This window comes from Lagenorhynchus albirostris, chromosome X, assembly GCF_949774975.1.
Source record: "Lagenorhynchus albirostris chromosome X, mLagAlb1.1, whole genome shotgun sequence".
Classification (NCBI taxonomy): Eukaryota; Metazoa; Chordata; class Mammalia; order Artiodactyla; family Delphinidae; genus Lagenorhynchus; species Lagenorhynchus albirostris.
Window position 1 is genome coordinate 66,802,141 of NC_083116.1, and position 24,277 is coordinate 66,826,417.

The window sequence follows — 24,277 nt, forward strand, 5'->3', positions numbered from 1 at the left end:
AAAATTCTCTAGAAGGAATCAATAGCAGAATAACTGAGGCAGAAGAGCAGATAAGTGACCTGGAAGATAAAATAGTGGTAATAACTACTGCAGATCATAATAAATAAAAAAAGAATGGGGCTTTCCTTTTGGCGCAGCGGTTAAGAATCCACCTGCCGATGCAGGGGACATGGGTTGAGCCCTGGTCTGGGAAGATCCCACAGGCCACGGAGCAACTAAGCCTGTGTGCCACAACTACTGAGCCTGCGCTCTAGAGCCCGCAAGGCACAACTACTGAAGCCTGTGTTCCTAGAGCCCGTGTTCCACAACAAGAGAAGCCACCTCAATGAGAAGCCCACACACTGCAATGAAGACCCGATGCAGCCAAAAATAAATGAATTGAAAAAGAAAAAAAGAATGAAAAGAATTGAGAACAGTCTCAGAGACCTCTGGGACAACATTAAGTATACCAACATTCAAATTATAGGGGTCCCAGAAGAAGAAGAGAAAAAGAAAGGGACTGAGAAAATATTTGGCGAGATTATAGTTGAAAACTTCCTTAATATGGGAAAGGAAATTGTCAATCGAGTCAAGGAAGTGCAGGGAGTCCAATACAGGATAAATCCAAGGAGAAATACGCCAAGACACATATTAATCAAACTATCAAAAATTAAATACAAAGAAAAAAATCTAAAAAGCAGCAAGGGAAAAGCAACAAATAACATAAATGGGAATGCCTGTAAGGTTAACAGCTGATCTTTCAGCAGAAACTCTGCAAGCCAGAAGGGAGTGGCAGGACATATTTAAAGTGATGAGAGGGAAAAACCTACAACCAGGATTACTCTACCCAGCAAGGATCTCATTCAGATTTGACAGAGAAATTAAAACCTTTACAGACAAGCAAAAGCTAAGAGAATTCAGCACCACCAAAGCAGCTTTACAACAAATGCTAAAGGAACTTCCCTAGACAGGAAACATAAGAGAAGGAAAAGACCTACAATAACAAACCGAAAACAATTAAGAAAATGGTAATAGGAACATACATATTGATAATTATCTTAAATGTAAATGGATTAAATGCTCCCACCAAAGGACATAGACTGGCTGAATGGATTAAAAAACAAGACCCATATATATGCTATCTACAAGAGACCCACTTCAGACCTAAGGACACATACAGACTGAAAATGAGGGTATGGAAAGAGATATTCCATGCAAATGGAAATCACAAGAAAGCTGGAGTAACAATTCTCATATGAGACAAAATAGACTTTAAAATAAAGACTACTACAAGAGACAAAGAAGGACACTACATAATGATCAAGGGATCAATCCAAGAATAAGATATAACAATTGTAAATATTTATGCACCCAGCATAGGAGCATCTCAATACTTAAGGCAAATGCTAATGGACATAAAAGGGGAAATCAACAGTAACACAATCATAGTAGGGGACTTTAACACCCCACTTTCACCAATGGATAGATCATCCAAAATGAAAATAAATAAGGAAACACAAGCTTTAAATGATACATTAAACAAGATGGACTTAATTGATATTTATAGGACATTCCACCCCAAAAGAACAGAATACATTTTCTTCTCAAGTGCTCATGGAACATTCTCCAGGATAGATCATATCTTGGGGCACAAATCTAGCCTTGGTAAATTTAAGAAAATTGAAATCATATAAAGTATCTTTTCCAACCACCACGCTATGAGACTAGGTATCAATTATAGGGAAAAAAACTGGAAAAAATACAAACGCCTGGAGGCTAAACAGTACACTACTAAATAACCAAGAGATCACTGAAAAAATCAAAGAGGAAATCAGAAAGTACCTAGAAACAAATGACAATGAAAACACGATGGCCCAACACCTATGGGATGCAGCAAAAGCAGTTCTAAGAGTGAAGTTTATAGCAATACAATCCTACCTCAAGAAACAAGAAACATCTCAAATAAATAACCTAACCTTACACCTAAAGCAATTAGAGAAAGAAGAACAAGAAAAACCCAAAGTTATCAGAAGGAAAGAAATCATAAAAATCAGATCAGAAATAAATGAAAAAGAAATGAAACAGCAGCAAAGATCAATAAAACTAAAAGGTAGTTGTTTGAGAAGGTAAACAGATTGACAAACCATTAGCCAGACTCATCAAGAAAAAAAGGGAGAAGACTCAAATCAACAGGATTAGAAGTGAAAAGGAGAAGTCACAATGACACTGCAGAAATACGAAGGATCATGAGAGATTACTGCAAGCAACTATACGCCAATAAAATGGACAACCTGGAAGAAACAGACAAATTCTAAGGAAAGCACAACCTTCTGAGACTGACCCAGGAAGAAATAGGAAGTATAAACAGACCAATCACAAGCACTAAAATTGAGACTGTGATTAAAAATCTTCCAACAAACAAAAGCCCAGGACCAGATGGCTTCACAGGCGAATTCTCTCAAACATTTAGAGAAGAGATAACACCTATCCTTTTCAAACTCTTCCAAAATATAGCAGAGAGAGGAACAGTCCCAAACTCATTTGAGGAGGCCACCATCACCCTGATACTAATACCAGACAAAGATGTCACAAAAAAAGAAAACTACAGGCCAGTATCACTAATGAACATAGATGCAAAAATTCTCAACAAAATACTAGCAAACAGATTGCAGCAGCACATTAAAAGGATCATACACCATGATCAAGTGGGGTTTATCCCAGGAATGCAAAGATTCTTCAATATATGCAACTCAATCATTGTGATACACCATATTAACAAATTGAAGGATAAAAACCATATGATCATCTCAATAGATGCAGAGAAAGCTTTCTGCAAAATTCAACACCTATTTATCATAAAAACTCTCCAGAAAGTAGGCATAAAGGGATCCTACCTCAACATAGTAAAGGCCATGTATGACAGACCCAGGGCCAACATCGTTCTCAATGGTGAAAAACTGAAACCATTTCCAGTAAGATCAGGAACAAGACAAGGTTGCCCATTCTCACCACTTTTATTTAACATAGTTTTGGAAGCTTTAGGCACAGCGTTCAGAGAAGGAAAAAAAATAAAAGGAATCCAAATCGGAAAAGAAGAAGTAAAACTGTTCAGTGTTTGCGGATGACATGATACTATACATAGAGAATCCGAAATTTGCTACCAGAAATCTACTAGAGCTAATCAACGAATTTGGTAAAGTAGCAGGATACAAAATTAATGCACAGAAATCTCTGGCATTCCTATACATTAATGATGAAATATCTGAAAGCGAAATTAAGGAAACATTCCCATTTACCATTGCAACCAAAAGAATAAAATACCTAGGAATAAACCTACCTAAGGAGAAAAAAGACCTGTAGCAGAAAACTATAAGACAAAAAACTATAAGACACTGATGAAAGAAATTAAAGATGATACAAACAGATGGAGAGATATACCATGTTCTTGAATTGGAAGAATCAACATTGTGAAAATGACTATATAATCCAAAGCAATCTACAGATCTGTGCAATCCCTTTCAGACTACCAATAGCATTTTTCACAGAACTAGAACAAAAAATTTCACAATTTTTATGGAAACACAGAAGACACCGAATAGCCAAAACAATCTTGAGAAAGAAAAACAGAGCTGGAGGAATCAGGCTCTCTGACTTCAGAATGTACTACAAAGCTACAGTAATCAAGACAGTATGGTACTGACACAAAAACAGACATATGGATCAATGGAACAGGATAGAAAGCCCAGAGGTAAACCCACGCACATATGGTCACTTTATCTTTGATAAAGGAGGCCAGAATATACAATGGAGAAAAGACAGCCTCTTCAATAAGTGGTTTGGGGAAAACTGGACAGCTACATGTAAAAGAATGAAATTAGAACACTTCCTATCACCATACACAAAAATTAAACTCACCATGGATTAAAGAGCTAAATGTAAGGCCAGACACTATAAAACTCTTAGGGGAAAACATAGGCAGAACACTGTAAGACATAAATTACAGCAAGATCCTTTTTGACCCACCTCCTAGAGACATGGAAATAAAAATGAAAATAAACAAATGGGACCTAATGAAATTTAAAATCTTTGCACATCAAAGGAAACCATAAACAAGTCAAAAAGTCAACCCTCAGAATGGGAGAAAATATTTGCAAATGAAGCAACTGACAAAGGACTAATCTCCAAAATTTATAAGCAGCTTATGCAGCTCAATATCAAAAAAACAGCCCAATCCAAAAATGGGCAGAAGACCTAAATAACCATTTCTCCAAAGAAGATATACAGATTGCCAACAAACACATGAAAGGATGCTCAACATCACTAATCATTAGAGAAATGCAAGTCAAAACTACAATGAGGTATCACCTCACACCAGTCGGAATGGCCATCATCAAAAAATCTACAAACAGTAAATGCTGGAGAGGGTGTGGAGAAAAGGGAACCCTCTTGCACTGTTGGTGGGAATGTAAATTGATACAGCCACTATGGAGAATAGTATGGAGGTTCCTTAAAAAAACAAAATAGAACTACCATATGACACAGCAATCCCACTATTGGGCATTATAATTATACCCTGATAAAACCATAATTCAAGAAGAGTCATGTACCACAATGTTCACTGCAGCAATATTTACAATAGCCAGGAGATGGAAGCAACCTAGGTGTCCATCAACAGATGAATGGATAAAGAAGATGTGGCACATATATACAGTGGAATATTACTCAGCCATAAAACGAAACGAAATTGAGTTATTTGTAGTGAGGTGGATGGACCTAGAGACTGTCATACAGAGTGAAGTGAGTCAGAAAGAGAAAAATAAATACCCTATGCTAACACATATATATGGAATCTTAAAAAAAAATGGTTCTGGGCTTCCCTGGTGGCGCAGTGGTTGAGAGTCCGCCTGCCGATGCAGGGGACACGGGTTCGTGCCCCGGTCCGGGAAGATCCCACGTGCCGCGGAGCGGCTGGGCCCGTGAGCCATGGCCGCTGAGCCTGCGCGTCCGGAGCTGGTGCTCCGCAACGGGAGAGGCCACAGCAGTGAGAGGCCCAAGTACCGCAAAAAAAAAAAAAAAAAATGGTTCTGACGAACATAGGGGCAGGACAGGAATAAAGACACAGACATAAAGAATGGATTTGACGACACAGGGAGGGGGAAGGGTAAGCTGGGAAGAAGTGAGAAAGTGGCATGGACTTATATACACTACCAAATGTAAAATAGATAGCTAGTGGGAAGCAGCCGTATAGCACCAGGAGATCACCTTGGTGCTTTGTGACCACCTAGAGGAGTGGGATAGGGAGGGTGGGAGGGAGATGCAAGAGGGAGGGGATATGGAGATATATGTGTACATTTAGCTGATTCACTTTGTTGCACAGCACCAACTAACACAACTTTGTAAATCTATTATATTCCAATAAAGATGTTAAAAAAAACGAGAAATATAAATTCTTGTGTTCCAACGTAGCAGGTTATCTATCAGTTTTTTTTTTTCTTGAATACATTCTTCCTGGAGCCCTCTGTCTACTTGATCATATTTTTCTTACCTCAGTACCTAGCATCTATCTAACATCTCTTCTTACATTTGTTACATTATATTGTAATTGCATATCAGTCTCCGCTACTACACTCAGCGCCTTGGGCAGTGCCCTTCATTTTGATGCAGTTAGTGCTCATAACAGTAGTGAACAGAATATATTTTTTTGAGTTGTACGTAAATTTTCTACATTTACTGAGAAATCTATCAATGCGTTGAATACATTTTAAACATGTGGTTTCCATATTTATCTTTATTCCTAAATAGACTGTTTTGTTTTACTGCAGTAAGATTCTTCTTGTGCATATAAATCATCAACCCAACTCCTTAGACATGTCTTTTTTTCAGTGAGTGAGTAATGAATTCTCTGAACTCTTGATTGTTCATAAAACTGCCTTAGAATAAAGAAGTCATATCATAAATATATGTGTAGCACTCATTACTAAACATTTATTTTGTATTTTCATTTTCAGAGGGCGCTTGTTTATCATTTCAACCAAAGCAGGATCTCTTGGAATTAATCTGGTAGCTGCTAATCGAGTGATTATATTTGATGCTTCTTGGAATCCATCTTATGACATCCAGAGTATATTCAGAGTTTATCGCTTTGGACAAACTAAACCTGTGTATGTATATAGGTTCTTAGCTCAGGTAGGTTTATCATTTACATTCTCTCTCTCTTTTTTTTTTTTTTTTGCGGTACACGGGCCTCTCACTGTTGTGGCCTCTCCCATTGTGGAGCACAGGCTCCGGACACGGAGGCTCAGTGGCCATGACTCACAGGCCCAGCCGCTTCACCGCATGTGGGATCCTTCCGGACCGGGGCACGAACCCTTGTCCCCTGCATCGGCAGGCGGACTCTCAACCACTGTGCCACCAGGGAAGCCCTACATTCTCTTTTTAATATTGAAAGATTGGGTGGAACTGATCATATTGGCATTTTAGTTATTAATTTTTTGTCCTGAAGTTATGGAAAGTAAGACTTAAATTACATAAAGACAGTTTATAGTGATTGTTGAGAGCTTATTGTATTCCATTGGAAAGGAATTAAACTGTTCTCTTGCATTCTTACATCAGTAACCTCCTAAAATCTTAATTCTCTCATGAATTAAACAGCATTGTACATAAAATTTGCTTCATGGCAGTATATCACTATGAAGTTCTGCTGTTTTGTAGTAACCAATAACCTATATTTCTTCATGATTGTTTCATGTTTACAAAATTTATTTATTTGCATATTGTTCATTCTTTTTTGCAAAGGGAACCATGGAAGATAAGATTTATGATCGGCAAGTAACTAAGCAGTCACTGTCTTTTCGAGTTGTTGATCAACAGCAAGTTGAACGTCATTTTACCATGAATGAGCTTACTGAACTTTATACCTTTGAGCCAGACTTGTTAGATGACCCTAATTCAGAAAAGAAGAAGAAAAGGGATACTCCCATGCTGCCAAAGGTAAACATCTTTAAATTGTTAGCTTAAAAAAAGAAACTAACGTGGACCAAGGAAATTTTATTCCTACTATGAAAGTTATTCATCTAAGGCTATATTTTAGAATTTTTCAAAGAGAATAAAACTGTATTTAAATGAGAGGTCAATTCTCCACATAACACCACAAAAGATAGTATAATCTGAAACACATATTTTATGCCAAATAAAAAATTCAGCCCTGCAGAAAAGGGTTTCTGAGTAGAAACCTTAAAGGAAATAGTATGGTTCTCTTTTAATAATCTCCAGTAGAGGGCATACATAATTTTAATAATTATATATGAGATTTAATTGTCTCTTCCTTAACATTTTTTGTTGTCATATAGCAATTAAGAATCAGCAAATAAAAGTGTCTCCTACTTGATATTTTTCACTGTCATAAAGTAAGTAGGACTTTCACATTTCCAAGTGTGAAAGTCCTCTCATTTTATAGCTGGGGAAACTTAGGGTCAGAGGCATTCGATGACTTGCCCAGTTTTTACCTAATAAGTGGCAGAGACAGGAATAGTATCTACATCTGTCTTCTGGTCCATTGTTCTTGGATAAGAAAACAGTATTTAATATTAATATAGAAATTTAATATGGTAGATACCATTTTGACCCTACTGAACATGTGAGAAAACTGTATGTTCTCTGATCTAAATAAAGAGTTTATATATTTAAACCTATTCTAATTATCTAAAATGTAATTTTGGGGGGAGATTATTGGGGGAGGTGCTGTTCCTGTTGTCTTGGTTTCAAATTTAAGCACTTAATGTTCCATGTAGCTGTTAAGAGAATTGGGAAAGCAACTACTGGGTTACAGTGTCACTTTACCAAACTTCAGTCATTTGTAAAGAAAATTCAACAGTATCTTAGTTCTTCATATGGTTGGAACATTTAATTAAAACAAAAGGTAATATAAATAAATATATTTCTAACATTAATATAAATCAGTGATTTCTCTAATTATTTTTCAATGTATATAAGTCAATTAAAGTACCATGAATATTTAGCATTTGGGAAAATTTTTTAAACGTCCTTTGTCTATATAAGCAAATATTTTGTTTTTGTAATCAATGAACTTTTCTTCCATTTAAAGTTTACTGATAGAGCATTTAGGAAAGAGGTTTTGTGACAGTCTCTATCAAATCTCTTTGATAATGGCTTAGGGCCACATGAAGGTTAAAATCTATCATTTTTATAATACTTTTTAAAGAAGAGTCATTTCACTTTCCATGTTACAAAATACTAAATTGATAGTGATTTGGCTTCCTTTCTTAATTATATTATTATAGAATGTGAGTAGGGGTCTTGAATAGTCTTCAGAAAATTTTCTGTGCACAAACAGATTTGTTTGTGTATCTTTAAAAGCAGACAAACACAAATGGGCTCATACCATACATACTCTTTTACAACTTGCTCTTTTCACCTAGATGTTTCTTGAACATCTTTCCATATTGGTACCTATATCTCTACTTTAAAAAAAAAACTGCATAGTATATACTTGCCTTGTTTTATTTAACTCTTATATCCCTAACACCTTTCCTATCAGGTACTTAATTTTGTATGGCAAAGAGTATTCTTTAAAGACTTGCACACATTTATGTTTATAATTTTAAAGATAGTGAAGTTTCCTTTTTCAAATTGAGACTGATTTTATATTTAATTAGCCTCTTTCCTAAAATTAAACTTAACTTTAAACTTCAATTTTCATGAGAAATAGCCCATGATTAGTAATATTTCTCATAGGAAGCTACCATTCCAAGTTGAATAGAGATAATTGCTGGGCTTCCCTGGTGGCACAGTGGTTGAGAGTCCGCCTGCCAATGCAGGGGACATGGGTTCGTGCCCTGGTCCGGGAAGATCCCACATGCCGCGGAGCGGCTGGGCCCGTGAGCCATAGCCGCTGAGCCTGTGCGTCCGGAGCCTGTGCTCCACAATGGGAGAGGCCACAATAGTGAGAGGTCCGTGTACTGAAAAAAAAAAAAAAGAGAGAGAGATAGTTGCTTTGAAGTTATTTGTTATATGGTAAATGTCTGATTGTAGGAAATCTGTTTAATTTAATAAACATTTACTGATTGTTTGCTGACTTTGAGGTGTATTGTGAAGGTGTATTAAGAAGAGCAAGACATTGCCTAAGCTTTAAAGAAGATTTAAAAAATCCAGCAGTAAAGAAGTGCTATTTAATTGTTACAGGATATCTGGAAAGAAACCATCTGTTTTATAACTTGGCACTCTGAGTTGTCAAAGGTGTCATGTTTTTTCATTTATAGACTTTACTTACTGTATTTTGTTTTTGGTGCTATGACCCTTTGCCCATGACAAAAAGGAAAAGAAATATTGAATGCTACTTTAATGCAAAGTGCTTCAACTCTCCCACGCCTCTTCCCAAGAGGAAAATAATAGTTAACTTACTGATTTCTTACTGGTTTCATACTCTGTGCTAAATAATTAGTTCAGGTTATTTTCCTTAATCTAGCAGCAACTGAAAAGCTGTTAGTGCTGTTCTCATTTTTGAGATGAGGAAATTAAGGCTTGGGGAGGTTTATGTAACTTATCCAAGTTTACACACCTAATTAGTGGTAAAGCTGGCTTTCAAACCAAGTCTGCCCAACTCAAAAGCATGTCCTCTTAATCATTATACGTTATTGCCCCCAAATGGAGATTAGAAAGTTAATTCTAAGTACAAGAAACAAGGCAGAGGACTTGGGATTCCCAGAATTTGATGATATTTAGAATGCTTTATTTTATTTTAAATAAAGGTGGATTTTAAAATATAGAATGCTTTCACAGTCGGTACCATTGGGTGATGTAACTATTGTTAAGATTGTATAATATAACCAGTTTAGCTCACGGCTTGTGAAGTTGTAAATTCCTCAAATTTATAGAAAGCTTTAAAGTTTACAAAGGCCTTTCTCACGTATACTCATTATCTCAGGAAATTGAAACTTAGAGAGTTTGTGATTACCCAAGGGTACATGGCCAATAAGTGTTAGAGCTAGAACTTGAACACAGTAGTTTTCAAATTGTATTCCAAAGATCCTCAGGAGATTTTCAGAGGTGCTCCAGGGCTACCATGTGGCTAAGCAAGTTGGGGAAGGCCAGATGGGCAGCACTCCAAGCTCTGCATCCCATTTCGATCAGAGTCCCTCTCCTTTTATCAATTTTATGTATTGGGCTGCAACATAATATTTTATTTAAAAAGAGGACTTTTTTAGTTTTAAAAAAGCTTTTAAAAAGTTTTTAAAACACTGTACCATATAATGATGGCTTACTGTCATAGTAACTAAGAATTGTTAGGGATCTAAAAGGAAATACAATAGGATGTATATGAGATCTACCTGAAGGAGTAAATTTTTCTCTCCACTTGGAGAGAAAAAAGTAACATTCTTAAAAACAAAAGAATGAAGTGCTGATGTGACTGGTACTGAATGTATTCACTATAGCATATGGTTAAAAAATGGAGGGGGTGCATTCAGGTACAGTTTTAATGGAAAAAAATCAGACTGGCCCATAAGTGATGGTTAGTATTTAATTGGATTAGGTAAGAATAAGGTGTGAATATAGAATGAAACAGTTTGGGTGAAAGGAAAGGGTAAGAATTTATGTACCAGACTCAAGCTATGATGAAGAAATTGGCCAGATGACGAGTTGAAATTGGATAGGTAAAGGTAGGACCAGCTTTTGGAGAGACATTAAAGGTAAATGGAGGCATTTGGATGTAAAATAGTATTCACTGTAAGTTCATGAATGGGGCTCTTTTATGATGAATGTGGGCTTTTGGAAAATTAGTGTGGCATTAAAATGCAGGATGAGGACATATAATAAGGTGATGATTGTGGAGTGAAACAGACATTTCAAGGAAATAAATGATGGAACTCAATCACTGATGATAGACTATACCTTTTGGTAGGCAGTGAAAAACCTTTAACCTAAGTAATGAAGCTTATTTATTTATTAATTGGTTAAAAACTTTGTAGGTACCTGTGATGTGCCAATTATTGTGCTGGTTAGTAAGGATACTTTGGTAAATAAGACTAGGTTCCTGCTCACAAGGAGCCTACAGTCTAAATAAACATACCGTAACAATAAAAATTATGGGTCCTGTAATAGAAATCTGTATAGGCACCCTGTACAGGAAGGAATATTCAGTTCTTTCTTGGAAAAGTTGGGGATGGGGAGCTGACATTAGGGGACTTGAACTGATGTTGAAAATAGACATGGTAGCTCTGTGCATCGCTATGAGGGCAAAAGATGAAGGCCCTTCAAGGGGAGGAGCAGAAAAAAAGAAACGTGCATAAAACAGCATTGCAAGTTTTAGGAACCTCAGGTAGTTAAAAATAAATAATGGCGTGTAAGGAGATAGGGGTGTACAGTATAAGGGTGGGCATGGGAAGAGGCGAGAGAAAGACTGGAAAGGTAGATGGGAATCAGATCGTAGAAGTTAGAGAGCTTGGACATTGTGTTACAGGCTGTGGGATCTATTTAATGAGTTTAAACAAAAGACCAACATCAAATTTTCATTTTAGAAAAATCACTTTGGGTGTCAGTGTGCAGGATGGATTGGAGAAAAGAAAATGGATAAGATACTTGTTAGTATGCTATTAAAATGATCCGCATGAGAGAGGTAATGCAGGCCTGGAGTAAGGTGGTAGCAATGGGGATAGAGAAGTACCAGGCATGATGTAGGTACTCAATAAATGTTAATTTTGTTCCCTGGGCTTGTATTTAGAATTTCATTTAACTTTGCCCAATACTATTTGATTTTCATTTCCTTTAATGGGATTTTGAAAATTAGTTCTCTCTGAAATGGGTACAAGTAGATGTTTTTTATATTTGCCATGAAGGATTTCTTGGTGTTTGAACCTGCTCTTATTTAAAGACATTTCAAAGTTGGTTTCTACTATGTTATAGTACAATTGCAAACACCTGCCCTTTTATACATATTTTTTAAGATGAAAGACTGCTAAAAATGGTACATTTTCACTTCCCCCTTAACTTGCTATTATCTAAATAATGATTAAATTGCATGCCTTTTTGAGTTAACTTTTCTTTGTCCTTTGAAAAAGTATTCATTTTCAACTTACTTGATATGTGATTATTATCTCTTTCTGCCTCATCACTTCCTTTTAAAGTCATTATTATATAACTCCTCTTCTGTATTTCTGTTCTTGTTTACTTTCTTTTACTTCTTCACTTTCTAATTAGATTTACTATCTCAGTTTATTAACCACTTGACTTTTTCTTGTCTTTTTATCTCTGAAGTTCTTTAAAGGCAAGAACTGTACTTGCTCCTTTTCTTTCATCCATAGTGAATAAAGCAGTATTAACACTTTTATATGGCCTTTTTAGTCACCTTTATAGTGATATTTAACTGTATTTTTTATTGTTCCATATTGATCCATATATCATTGAAAATCGGTGTTAGAATTTGACTTACTTTTGCAAGCAGTAAAATTGAAATGAATCAGGTATGTAAAAGGAAGAGAATTGGAGCTTTAATTCATGTCTTCAGTTCTATATTCAATCAGCTATCTCAGCTCTATTCATCACTACACCCCATGAATTATATTGTTATATCCCCTCATTGGTTTCTTGCTGTTGTTGGTGTTGTCGCTTTTTCCTTTTTGAAATATAATGGTCTTGTAGTTCTGTGGAACCGTATTTTAAAATATATTGATTTTAGGGTCTCCTGTATCATGGCTACCAAATGTCTGTGCATTTCTTCAGTTGTTCAGGGTAATAATGTTCCTCAGACATTTTGAAACTTCAACATGACCTAAACTGATAAATACTTTAACACAAGTTTCTAGTGATAAAGATTTGGTGACTGATTCTTAACTGTTTGTTTTTTTAATATTAAAGTAATATCTGACCTCTGTTAACGTTTATGTAAATTATGTTAGGGGAAAGTACCTCTTCTGGTAATAAACTTATGAATTATATAGATATCAGAGATAAAAATCTTGGTCAAGGTCATTTTTCGTAATATGCTTCAGTGGGTATACAGCCTAAGCTCTGTACCCTTTAGTAAGAAAACAAAAGTCAGTAAAATTGGCATAGAAATTTTTTTTGCGCTTCCCTTTTCCAGCATTTACTACCTATGTCTTTTTAAATATGGACTGCATGTTGATAATTATAGGGAAAACAAAATGGGGATTTAAATTAAAATACCTAAAGTGAGGCTTTACTTGCTCTACCCTGATGTTGTGTACAATTTTGTCCCTTTGTCTTTAATCCTTCATTCAAGTTTTAATACCTCATAGCATAGTTTACTGAACAGAGGTGTTATTGTGCAGTTTTATTAGCCAGCAGATGGTAGTATAAGGTTTTACCTTTGTCATTCTTAACATTAGAGAGAAATATACTCCATTAAAATAATTTGATGTGAAGTATAAAATAGCTAATCAACCTATTTCAGGAAGTTGCATGCATTTACCTTTAAGAATAAAGGTTCGAAAGGACCCATTTAATTGTAGTGTGAGTATTAATAACCTGTAGCATATTAACCGCATGGTGGCACATGAACCCAATTTTTGTTGACATGTACCTCTAAGGAGCTATGCTCATAATTGAAGCATATATGAGGTTTGATGTCATTATCTCCTACTTCTCTGCCTCTTTTATCACAAGTTTAGTACGTTTATTATTTACTACAAGTTTTAGTATTGTTTCTATATTTGTATTCACTAGCATAAAAATGATTATTATTCATCTGAATAAGAACAGACCACCAGAAATCATGCTAAACTCTAGAAAAATTGTTTTAATTCTACCATTTCTTTGTAGATTGTAAAAGTCTCCTATTCAGTATTTGCTGGGATGGTTGATGCCCAGTAAAAAGAGCAAATGGTTTAAGCCCTGTCCCTTTTGCAAGTAACCTGCCAATCACCCTTTTTTGGGTGTAATTTTAGACAAGCCACATAAGCTTTCCAAGCCCCACTTCCCTTAAGAAGATAAGAAAACAGTAGTACCTACCTCACAGAAGAGATAATCCATGTAGAGCACACTGCCTAGCACATAGTAAGTGCTCAAATGTTAGCTGCTATTTTTGTTTCCATAATCATCATTAATATTGCCATTATACTTGGTTCATTTCTCTGAAACCAGTATAGACTTAAATTTGTGGAATTTCAGAGGAGTCATATGAGGTCCTGATCCTTAGAAGGTTTAGCTTGACATATGACAGATCAGTAGAAGACTAAAATCATTTAGAGGCCAGAGGCAATAATCCCAGCTAGGCTGCAGAAGAGATAGGTATTTGAGGCTTTAACTCCCTTAGAGATCAATTATAATAAAGAGGAGGGAATATGATAATATTTAATTACTAAACATTGATAATCACTTCCAGTGATGTTAGCATGCATTTGACTACAAACTGTTACGTTTTCTAACATTCAAGGATTTTCCCCCTTAAATAATACATAAAACTTTAAAGGAATTGTCTGCCTCACAGCCAGCTGTGATACCAGTGTAGTAATTTTTAAAACTGAAGGGTTGCTTCTAGTATGCTTTCTCAAACTACAAAATAAATACATGTTAATAGACTGACATGATTTTTAACAGTGCTGTTTTGTGTCTTAACTTTGATTGTATCACCTTATAACACAGGAAAAACTAAGGAGCCAAAGTCAACAAGTATTTTAGGGAGAACATTTGGGTTAAAGAGGTCATGGTACCAATGATGGCCCTAAATGGCAACCTCCCTAACTCAGGCAAGCTGTTTTACAAATCACTGCTAATGGAAACATCAACACAAATGAATTGTCTTGCTGGCAGAGTTGGGGGTGGAATGTGAGATTCCATTGCGGGGGTGGAGAGGGGTTGGGGGAGTGGAGGCAATTGGGGATAGACTTAAGGAAATGTGTCTCCTTTTGAAGCACTAGAAATAGCCACTACTATGGATCATGGAAATTCTGAAATTGAAAATACCAGGTTTATATTTAGTAAATGCTCATTGAATAAATGAATTAAGTAGTAGAAACTTTTTGGTTTTATATACAAATCCAAAGATGTATCTGTTCTCTCTAGGTTATATGCTTCTTACTAGCCTATGCAGGCAGGGATTGTATTAGTATATCTTCATCACTGTATCCCCAGCTCCTGGTATAATACCTAGCACATAGCAAATAGTCAATAAAAGTGACAATGAACAAATAAATTTTTGTCCTAAAATTGCAAGCTAAGACAATGGTTGACATGCCTTGGACTAACCTGCATTTATATTTGCCTGACAGCTTGATAAAAAATGCAGATTCCTGGCTTCATCCAAGACCTACTGAATCAATTTCTTGATGTGGGACCTAGGAATCTGTATTTTTAACAAGCTCTACTGCTGCTGTGAGTACAAGGTATATAGGAGTATGATTCGCCTTTCTAATTATTATCAGCTAAATCTTTGAATTAAGAAGAATAATGAACAGTAGCTAATGTTTGAGTGCTTTTTATGCTAGGTACTGTATTTTTTTTTGATAAAAATTTGACTTTTATTATTGCTTCCAAAGTCAATTAAACATGGACATTTTGGACATAGATTGAACACAATTTTTACCTAACTCACCAAAGACAAAGGTATTTTTATCTGACTGCTGGCATTTTTAAAAGGCATTCCTTCCCCTCCTACCCACTAAGGAAAAAGTCCTCATGCTACCAAATGAGGCAGTGTTTCTGAACCTGTGACTTCTGCCCTTAATTTAGTTGAAAGTGAGAACAAATTAATTTATGTTTCCTTAATTCGAAACAAGGATGCGAAGCAAGCTGGTAACTATTTTATGCCTGGACCTGGGTTGGAGTTTTAAGGAATTAGGCAGAAGGTGAGTGTGTGTGACATTTAATCTGTCTTAAAGATCCTGAAAGTTATTCCTAGCTCTTGGAAATTATGAAAAAAGAAGGGAGTGAAAACAGAGTTCAAACCCTCTATTCATAGGATAAGAGGAAGAGGAGGGAGGGAGGGAGGAAACCGACTTTCATTCACTTCACAAAAATGTATTCTGTACCTGCTGTGTGCCAGTCACTGTTCAAGATCCTGGGGCTATAGCAATGTATAAAGCAGACAAAAATCCCTGCTCTTGTGAAGCTTCCATCGCAGTGGGGGTGGGGAGAGACAGACGATAAATAAGGTAAATACATAAAATATAGAGTGTGACAGTTAAACCAATGCTATGAGAAGAAAAACAGGCATGTGGTTCTGAAATGTGTGTATTGAGTGCATTTCGGAGATTTTATTTACTTTTATTGAAGTATAGTTGATTTACAATATTGTGTTAGTTTCAGGTGTACAGAACAGTGATTCAGATATATGTAAATATTTGGGTTGGCAAAAATGTTCCTTCAGGTTTTTCTATAAGTCTTATATATTCCTTTTCAGATTCTTTTCCCTTATAGGTTATTATAAAATATTGAGTATAGTTCCCTGTGATATACAGTAGGTCCTTGTTGGTTATCTATTTTATATATAGTTGTGTGTATATGTTAATCCCAACGTCATAAATTATCCCTCCCCCCCATTTCCCCTTTGGTAACCATAAGTTTGTTTTCTAAGTCCGTGAGTTTCTTTCTGTTTCGTAAATAAGTTCATTTGTATCATTTTTTAATTTTTTTAGATTCCACATATAAGTGATATCATATGGTATTTGTCTTTCTCTGCCTGGCTTAGTTCACTTAGTATGATAATCTCTAGGTCTATCCATGTTGCTGCAAATGGCATTATTTCATTCCTTTTTGTGACTGAGTAATAATTCCATTGTGTGTGTGTGTGTGTGTCGCATCTTCTTTATCCATTCATCTGTCGATGGATATTTAGGTTGCTTCCATGTCTTGGCTATTGTAAATAGTGCTGCAGTGAACATTGGGGTGCATGTATCTTTTTGAATTATAGTTTTCTCTGGATATATGCCCATGGTTTTCTCTGAATATATGCCTAGGAGTGAGACTGCAGGATCATGTGGTAGCTCTATTTTTAGTTTTTTAAGGAACCTCCATCCTGTTCTTCATAGTGGTTATACCAATTTACATTCCCATCAACAATGTAGGAGGCTTCCTTTTTCTCCACCACCCTCTCCAGCATTTATTATTTGTAGACATTTCGATGATGGCCATTCTGACCAGTGTGAGGTGATACCTCATTGTAGTTTTGATTTCCATTTCTCTGATAATTAGCAGTGTTGAGCATCTTTTCATGTGCTTTTTGGCCAGTTGTATCTCTTCTTTGGAGAAGTTTCTATTTAGGTCTTCTGCCCAGGTTTTGATTGGATTGTTTGGTTTTTTGATATTGAGCTGTATGAGCTGTTTGTATATTTTGGAGATTAATCCCTTGTCAGTCACTTCATTTGCAAATATTTTCTCCCATTCCGTACGTTGTCCTTTTGTTTTATTTATGGTTTCCTTTGCTATGCAAAAGCTTTTAAGTTTAATTAGGTCCCATTTGTTTATTTTTGTTCTTATTTTCATTGCTCTAGGAGACGGATCCAAAAAGATATTCCTGTGATGTATGTCAAAGAGCGTCCTGCCTGTGTTTTCCTCGAAGAGTTTTATAGTATGCAGTCTTACATTTAGGCCTTTAATCCATTTTGAGTTTATTTCTGTGCATGGTGTTAGAGAATGTTCTAATTTCATTCTTTTACATGTAGCTGTCCAGTTTTCCCAGCAGCCAGGTACTGTATTAAGGGCTTTATTAGCACTGAATCATGTAATCCTTATAGCCACCTTACAAAGCCAGTAGAGTTTATTTCTATTTTATAGGTGATAAAATTATGACAGAGAGAAGTGGTGTCACCTGCATTTGATCTTAGTGCAATGATTCCAGACCCCATGCTCTTTAACTACTACACTCTACTGTGCTGCCATTAATATGTTATGTGAATAAACTTGTGAAAATAGTAAAATGAGGCAGTCTCCTTTGCTAGGACTTGACACTTTCTTCTTTTTATATCCAACTTTTTTCCATTCAGATATAATTGACATATAACATTATGTTAGTTTCAGATGTACAACATAATGATTTGATATATGTGTATGTTGCAAAATGATCACCACAATGTCTAGTTAACATCCATCACCATACATAGTTACAATTTTTTTTTGATGAGAACTTTTGAGATCTGTTCTCTAGCAACTTTCAAATATACAATACAGTATTAACTATAGCCAACACCCTGTACATTATATCACCAGAACTTACTCATCTTATAATTGGAAATTTGTACCCTTTGACAAATATCTCTCCATCTCTCACACACACACCAGCTCCTGTAAACCATCACTCTACTCTGTTTCTATAATTTCAGCTTTTTTATATTCCACATATAAGTGAGATCATATGATATTTGTCTTTCTCAGTATGACTTACTTCACTTAGCATAAGCCCTCACCATCCATCCATGTTACAAATGGCAGGATTTTCTTTTTTTATGGCTCAGTAATATTCCATTGTATGTACCACATTTTCTTTATCCATTCATCCATGGATGACACGTAGGTTGTTTCCATGTCTTGGCTATTGTAAGCAATGCTGCGTTGAACATAGTAGTGCAGATATCTTTTTCTTTTTGGATATTTGAATTTTGTTTATTTTTTTATACAGCAGGTTCTTATTAGTCATCCATTTTATACACATCAGTGTATACATGTCAATCCCAATCTCACAGATATCTTTTTGAGTCAGTGTTTTAGTTTCCTTTGGATAAATACCCAGGAGTGGAATTGCTGGATCATATGGTAGTTCTATTTTTATTTTTTTCAGGAAGCTCCATACTGTTCTCCATAGTGGCTGCACCAATTTACATTTTCACCAACAGTGCACAAGGGTTCCCTTTTCTTTACTTCTTCACACTTCCTTTTTAATCAGTGCTGTGAGTTTATGGAAAGGCATTTGCAATGTTATCAAGGTGTGTAATACTGGAGAGTATAGATTTCATCTTTTAGTTACTGCAAAATCCTAGAGTGGCAAAGCTGATTCCAGTCCTCCTTAATTATCTTTGATGTTGAATTTATTGATCTTCAGTCCTCAGTCAGTATAGCATGGTGGTTAAGGGCAAGAGCACTCAGACAAGATGACCTGGGTTTGAATCTTGACCATATCAAGTTATTTTACTTTTCTGTGCCTCAGTTTCTTGATCTGTTGTTCTGAGAAATTGGTGTCCATTACTCCTCAAAAATCTCATCCTCTCCATTTTTATTTTCATCTCCTTCTGAGACTGTTATTACTGAATGCCTGCCCATCTGCTTTTAGCTTCCATATCTTTTAGCTTTTCTTTTGCATTTCCTATTTCTTTATCCTTTACTGCTGTCTTCTGGGAAAGTGTCTCAGTCTGATCTCCAAACTCACGAAGTTATTCTTCAGCTGTACCTCTCCTGCTATTTATACTATACATTATTTATTTCAATGATTATTTTTATCCAAAATATTTCATTTTGACACTTTTAAGATAATTTTTATTTGAATTTCATATTGGTAATGCCTTCCCTTATTTCCTTAAGTACACCTATCATACTTATTAATTTGAATTATTTTTCCCGTAACTGTGCTTTAGATGGCATATGATGCCTGTTGTGTCACCCCAGTGATATTGCACAACATGTCTGTGTCTATAAGTTCCTGAACTTCATGTTTCCTTTTCCCTTCTGTAGTTTTTCTGCAGGTTGATTTTCAGAGAGGGGACCAGCAGCCCATTCTGATTCGCAATCTTAGAGATCTCATCAGTAACATGGGGGTTAAAAATAGTATGTACTTCAGACAGTTATTATGACAAATTTGATATTTCATTTGAAGTTCTTAGAACAGTGTCACCATGCATTTATGCATTCAGTTTAGCTTTTTTTAAAAAATGTTCTTTTTATCATTATTTTATTTATTTATTTATTTTTAACATCTTTATTTGAGTATAACTGCTTTACAATGGTGTGTTAGTTTCTGCTTTATAACAAAGTGAATCAGCTATACATATGTTCCCATATCTATTCCCTTCTGCATCTCCTCCCTCTTGTGTCTACCTCCCAACCCTCCCTATCCCACCCTACTAGGTGGTCACAAAGCACCGAGCTGATCACCCTGTGCCATGTGGCTGCTTCCCACTAGCTATCTATTTTACATTTGGTAGTGTATATAAGTCCATGCCACTTTCTCACTTCGTCCCAGCTTACCCTTCCCCCTCCCTGTGTCCTCAAATCCATTCTTTATGTCTGTGTCTTTATTCCTGTCCTGCCCCTATGTTCGTCAGAACCATTTTTTTTTAAGATTCCTTATATATGTGTTAGCATAGGGTATTTATTTTTCTCTTTCTGACTCACTTCACTCTGTATGACAGTCTCTAGGTCCATCCACCTCACTACAAATAACTCAATTTCGTTTCGTTTTATGGCTGAGTAATATTCCACTGTATATATGTGTCACATCTTCTTTATCCATTCATCTGTTGATGGACAGCTAGGTTGCTTCCATCTCCTGGCTATTGTAAATATTGCTGCAGTGAACACTGTGGTACATGACTCTTCTTGAATTATGGTTTTATCAGGGTATAATGCCCTATAGTGGGATTGCTGGGTCATATGGTAGTTCTATTTTGTTTTTTTAAGGAACCTCCACACTATTCTCCATAGTGGCTGTATCAATTTACATTCCCACCAACAGTGCAAGAGGGTTCCCTTTTCTCCACACCCTCTCCAGCATTTATTGTTTGTAGATCTTTTTGATGATGGCCATTCTGACCGGTGTGAGGTGATACCTCATTGTAGTTTTGATTTGCATTTCTCTAATGATTAGTGATGTTGAGCATCCTTTCATGTGCTTTTTGGCAATCTGTAAATCTTCTTTGGAGAAATGTCTATTTAGGTCTTCTGCCCATTTTTGGATTGGGTTCGTTGTTTTTTTCGTATTGAGCTGCATGAGCTGCTTGTAAATTTTGGAGATTAGTCGTTTGTCAGTTGCTTCGTTTGCAAATATTTTCTCCCATTCAGCGGGTTGTCTTTTTGTCTTGTTTATGGTTTCCTTTGCTGTGCAAAAGCTTTTAAGTTCTTAAAGTCCCATTTGTTTATTTTTGTTTTGTTTACATTTCTCTAGGAGATGGTTCAAAAAGGATCTTGCTGTGATATATGTTATAGAATGTTCTGCCTATATTTACCTCTAAGACTTTTATAGTGTCTTGCATTACATTTAGGTATTTAATACATTTTGAGTTTATTTTTGTGTATGGTGTTGGGGAATGTTCTAATTTCATTCTTTTCCATGCAGCTGTCCAGTTTTCCCAGCACCACTTATTGAAGAGGCTGTCTTTCTCCATTGTATATCCTTGCCTCCTTTCTCATAGATTAGTTGACCATAGGTGCATGGGTTTATCTCTGGGCTTTCTATCCTGTTCCATTGATCTATCTTTCTGTTTTTGTGCCAGTACATACTGTCGTGATTACTGTAGCTTTCTAGTATAGTCTGTAGTCAGGGAGCCTGATTCCTCCAGCTCCGTTTTTCTTTCTCAAGATCGCTTTCACTATTTGGGGTTTTTTGTGTTTCCATACGAATTGTGAAAATTTTGTTCTAGTTCTGTGAAAAATGCCAGGGGTAGTTTGATAGGGATTGCATTGAATCTGTAGACTGCTTTGGGTAGTAGAGTCATTTTCACAATGTTGATTCTTCCAGTCCAAGAACATGGTATATCTCTCCATTTGTTTGTATCATCTTTAATTTCTTTCATCAGTGTCTTATAGTTTTCTGCATACAGGTCTTTTTTCTCCTTAGGTAGATTTATTCCTAGGTTTTTTATTCTTTTTATTGCAGTGGTATATGGGAGTGTTTCCTTAATTTCTCTTTCAGATTTTTCATCATTAGTGTATAGGAATGCAGGAGATTTTTATGCATTAATTTTGTGTCCTGCTACTTTACCAGATTCATTGATTAGCTCTAGTAGTTTTCTGGTAGAGTCTTTAGGTTTTTCTATGTACAGTATCATGTCATCTGCAAACAGTGACAGCTTTACTTCTTCTTTTCCAATTAGGATTCCTTTTATTTCTTTTTCTTCTCTAATTGCCATGGCTAAAACTTCCAGAACTGTGTTGAATAATAGTGGTGAGAGTGGGCAACCTTGTCTTATTCCTGATCTTAGTGGAAATGTTTCAGTTTTTCACCATTGAGGACGATGTTGGCTGTGGGTTTGTCATATATGGCCTTTATTATGTTGAGGTAAGTTCCCTCTATGCCTACTTTCTGAAGAGATTTTATCATAAACGGGTGTTGAATATTTTTGAAAGCTTTTTCTGCATCTATTGAGATGATCATATGGTTTTTATCCTTCAATTTGTTAATATGGTGTATCACAATGATTGATTTGCATATGTTGAAGAATCCTTGCACTTAGGGGTTAAACCCCACTTGATCATGGTGTATGATCCTTTTAATGTGCTGTTGGATTCTGTTTGCTAGTATTTTGTTGAGGATTTTTGCATCTATGTTCATCAGTGATATTGGCCTGTAGTTTTCTTTCTTTGTGACATCTTTGTCTGGTTTTGGTATCAGGGTGATGGTGGCCTCTGCAAATGAGTCTGGGACTGCTCCTCCCTCTGCTATATTTTGGAAGAGTTTGAGAAGGATAGGTGTTAGCTCTAAATGTTTGGTAGAATTCACCCATGAAGCCATCTGGTCCTGGGCTTTTGTTTGTTGGAAGATTTTTAATCACAGTCTCAATTTCAGTGCTTGTGATTGGTCTGTTTATATTTTCTATTTCGTCCTAGTTCAGTCTTGGAAAGTTGTGCTTTTCTAAGAATTTGTCCATTTCTTCCCAGTTGTCCATTTTATTGACATATAGTTGCTTGTAGTAATCTCTCTTGATCCTTTGTTATTTCTGCAGCGTCTGTTGTGACTTCTCCTTTTTCATTTCTAATTCTAATGATTTGCGTCTTCTCCCTTTTTTTCTTGATGAATCTGTCTAATGGTTTGTCAATTTTGTTTATCTTCTCAAAGAACCAGCTTTTATTTTTATTGATCTTTGCTGTTGTTTCCTTCATTTATTTTTAGTTTATTTGTGATCTGACTTTATAATTTCCTTCCTTCTGCTAACTTTGGGGTTTTTTTTGTTCTTCTTTCTGTAATTGCTTTAGGTGTAAGCTTAGGTTGTTTATTTGAGCTGTTTCTTGTTTATTGAGGTAGGATTGTATTGCTATAAATTTCCCTCTTAGAACTTTTGCTGCATCCCATAGGTTTTGGGTCGTCATGTTTTCATTGTCATTTGTTTCTAGGTATTTTTTAATTTCCTCTTTGATTTCTTCAGTGATCTCTTGGTTATTAAGTAGTGTATTGTTTAGCCTGAATGTGTTTGTATTTTTTACAGATTTTTTCATGTAATTGATATCTAGGCTCATAGCATTGTGGTTGAAAAAGATACTTGATACGATTTCAATTTTCTTAACTTTACCAAGACTTGATTTGTGACCCAAGATATGATATATCCTGGAGAATGTTCCATGCGCACTTGAGAAGAAAGTGTATTCTTTTGTTTTTGGATGGAATATCCTCTAAATATTAGTTAAGTCCATTTTGTTTAATGTATCATTTAAAGCTTTTTATCCTTGTTTATTTTCATTTTGGATGATCTGTCCATTGGTGAAAGTGGGGTGCTAAAGTCCCCTACTATGGTTGTGTTACTGTCAATTTCCCCTTTTATGGCTGTTAGCATTTGCCTTATGTAATGAGGTGATCCAATGTTGGGTGCATAAATATTTACAATTGTTATATCTTCTTCTTGGATTGATCCCTTGATCATTATGTAGTGTCCGTCTTTGTCTTTTGTAGTAGTCTTTATTTTAAAGTCTATTTTGTCTCATATGAGAATTGCTACTCCAGCTTTCTTTTGATTTCCATTTGCATGGAATATCTTTTTCCATCCCCTCACTTTCAGTCTTTATGTGTCCCTAGGTCTGAAGTGGGTCTCTTGTAGACAGCATGTATACCGGTCTTTTTTTGTATCCATTCAGCCAGTCTGTGTCTTTTGGTTGGAGCATTTAATCCATTTACATTTAAACTGTTTATCAATATGTATGTTCCTGTTCCCATTTTCTTAATTGTTTTGGGTTTGTTATTGTAGGTCTTTTCCTCCTCTTGTGTTTCCTGCCTAGAGAAGTTCCTTTAGCATTTGTGTAAAGCTGCTTTGGTGGTGCTGTACTGTCTTAGCTTTTGCTTGTCTGTAAAGATTTTAATTTCTCAGTCGAGTCTGAATGAGATCCTTGCTGGGTAGAGTAATCCTGTAGATTTTTCCCTTTCATTATTTTAAATATGCCTTGCCACTCCCTTCTGGCTTGCAGAGTTTCTGCT

General features: G+C 35.8%; 1 protein-coding gene across 1 annotated transcript in view; it reads left to right on the forward strand.

Annotated features, from left to right (window-relative positions):
• The window catches only part of ATRX (ATRX chromatin remodeler), a 256,836-nt gene that overhangs the window by 212,398 nt on the left and 20,161 nt on the right, over positions 1-24,277 (forward strand). The window contains exons 31-32 of the mRNA XM_060137872.1: positions 5,988-6,165; positions 6,775-6,969. Of these exons, the coding sequence (XP_059993855.1) occupies positions 5,988-6,165; positions 6,775-6,969 (373 nt within the window). The remainder of the gene's footprint in view (positions 1-5,987; positions 6,166-6,774; positions 6,970-24,277) is intronic.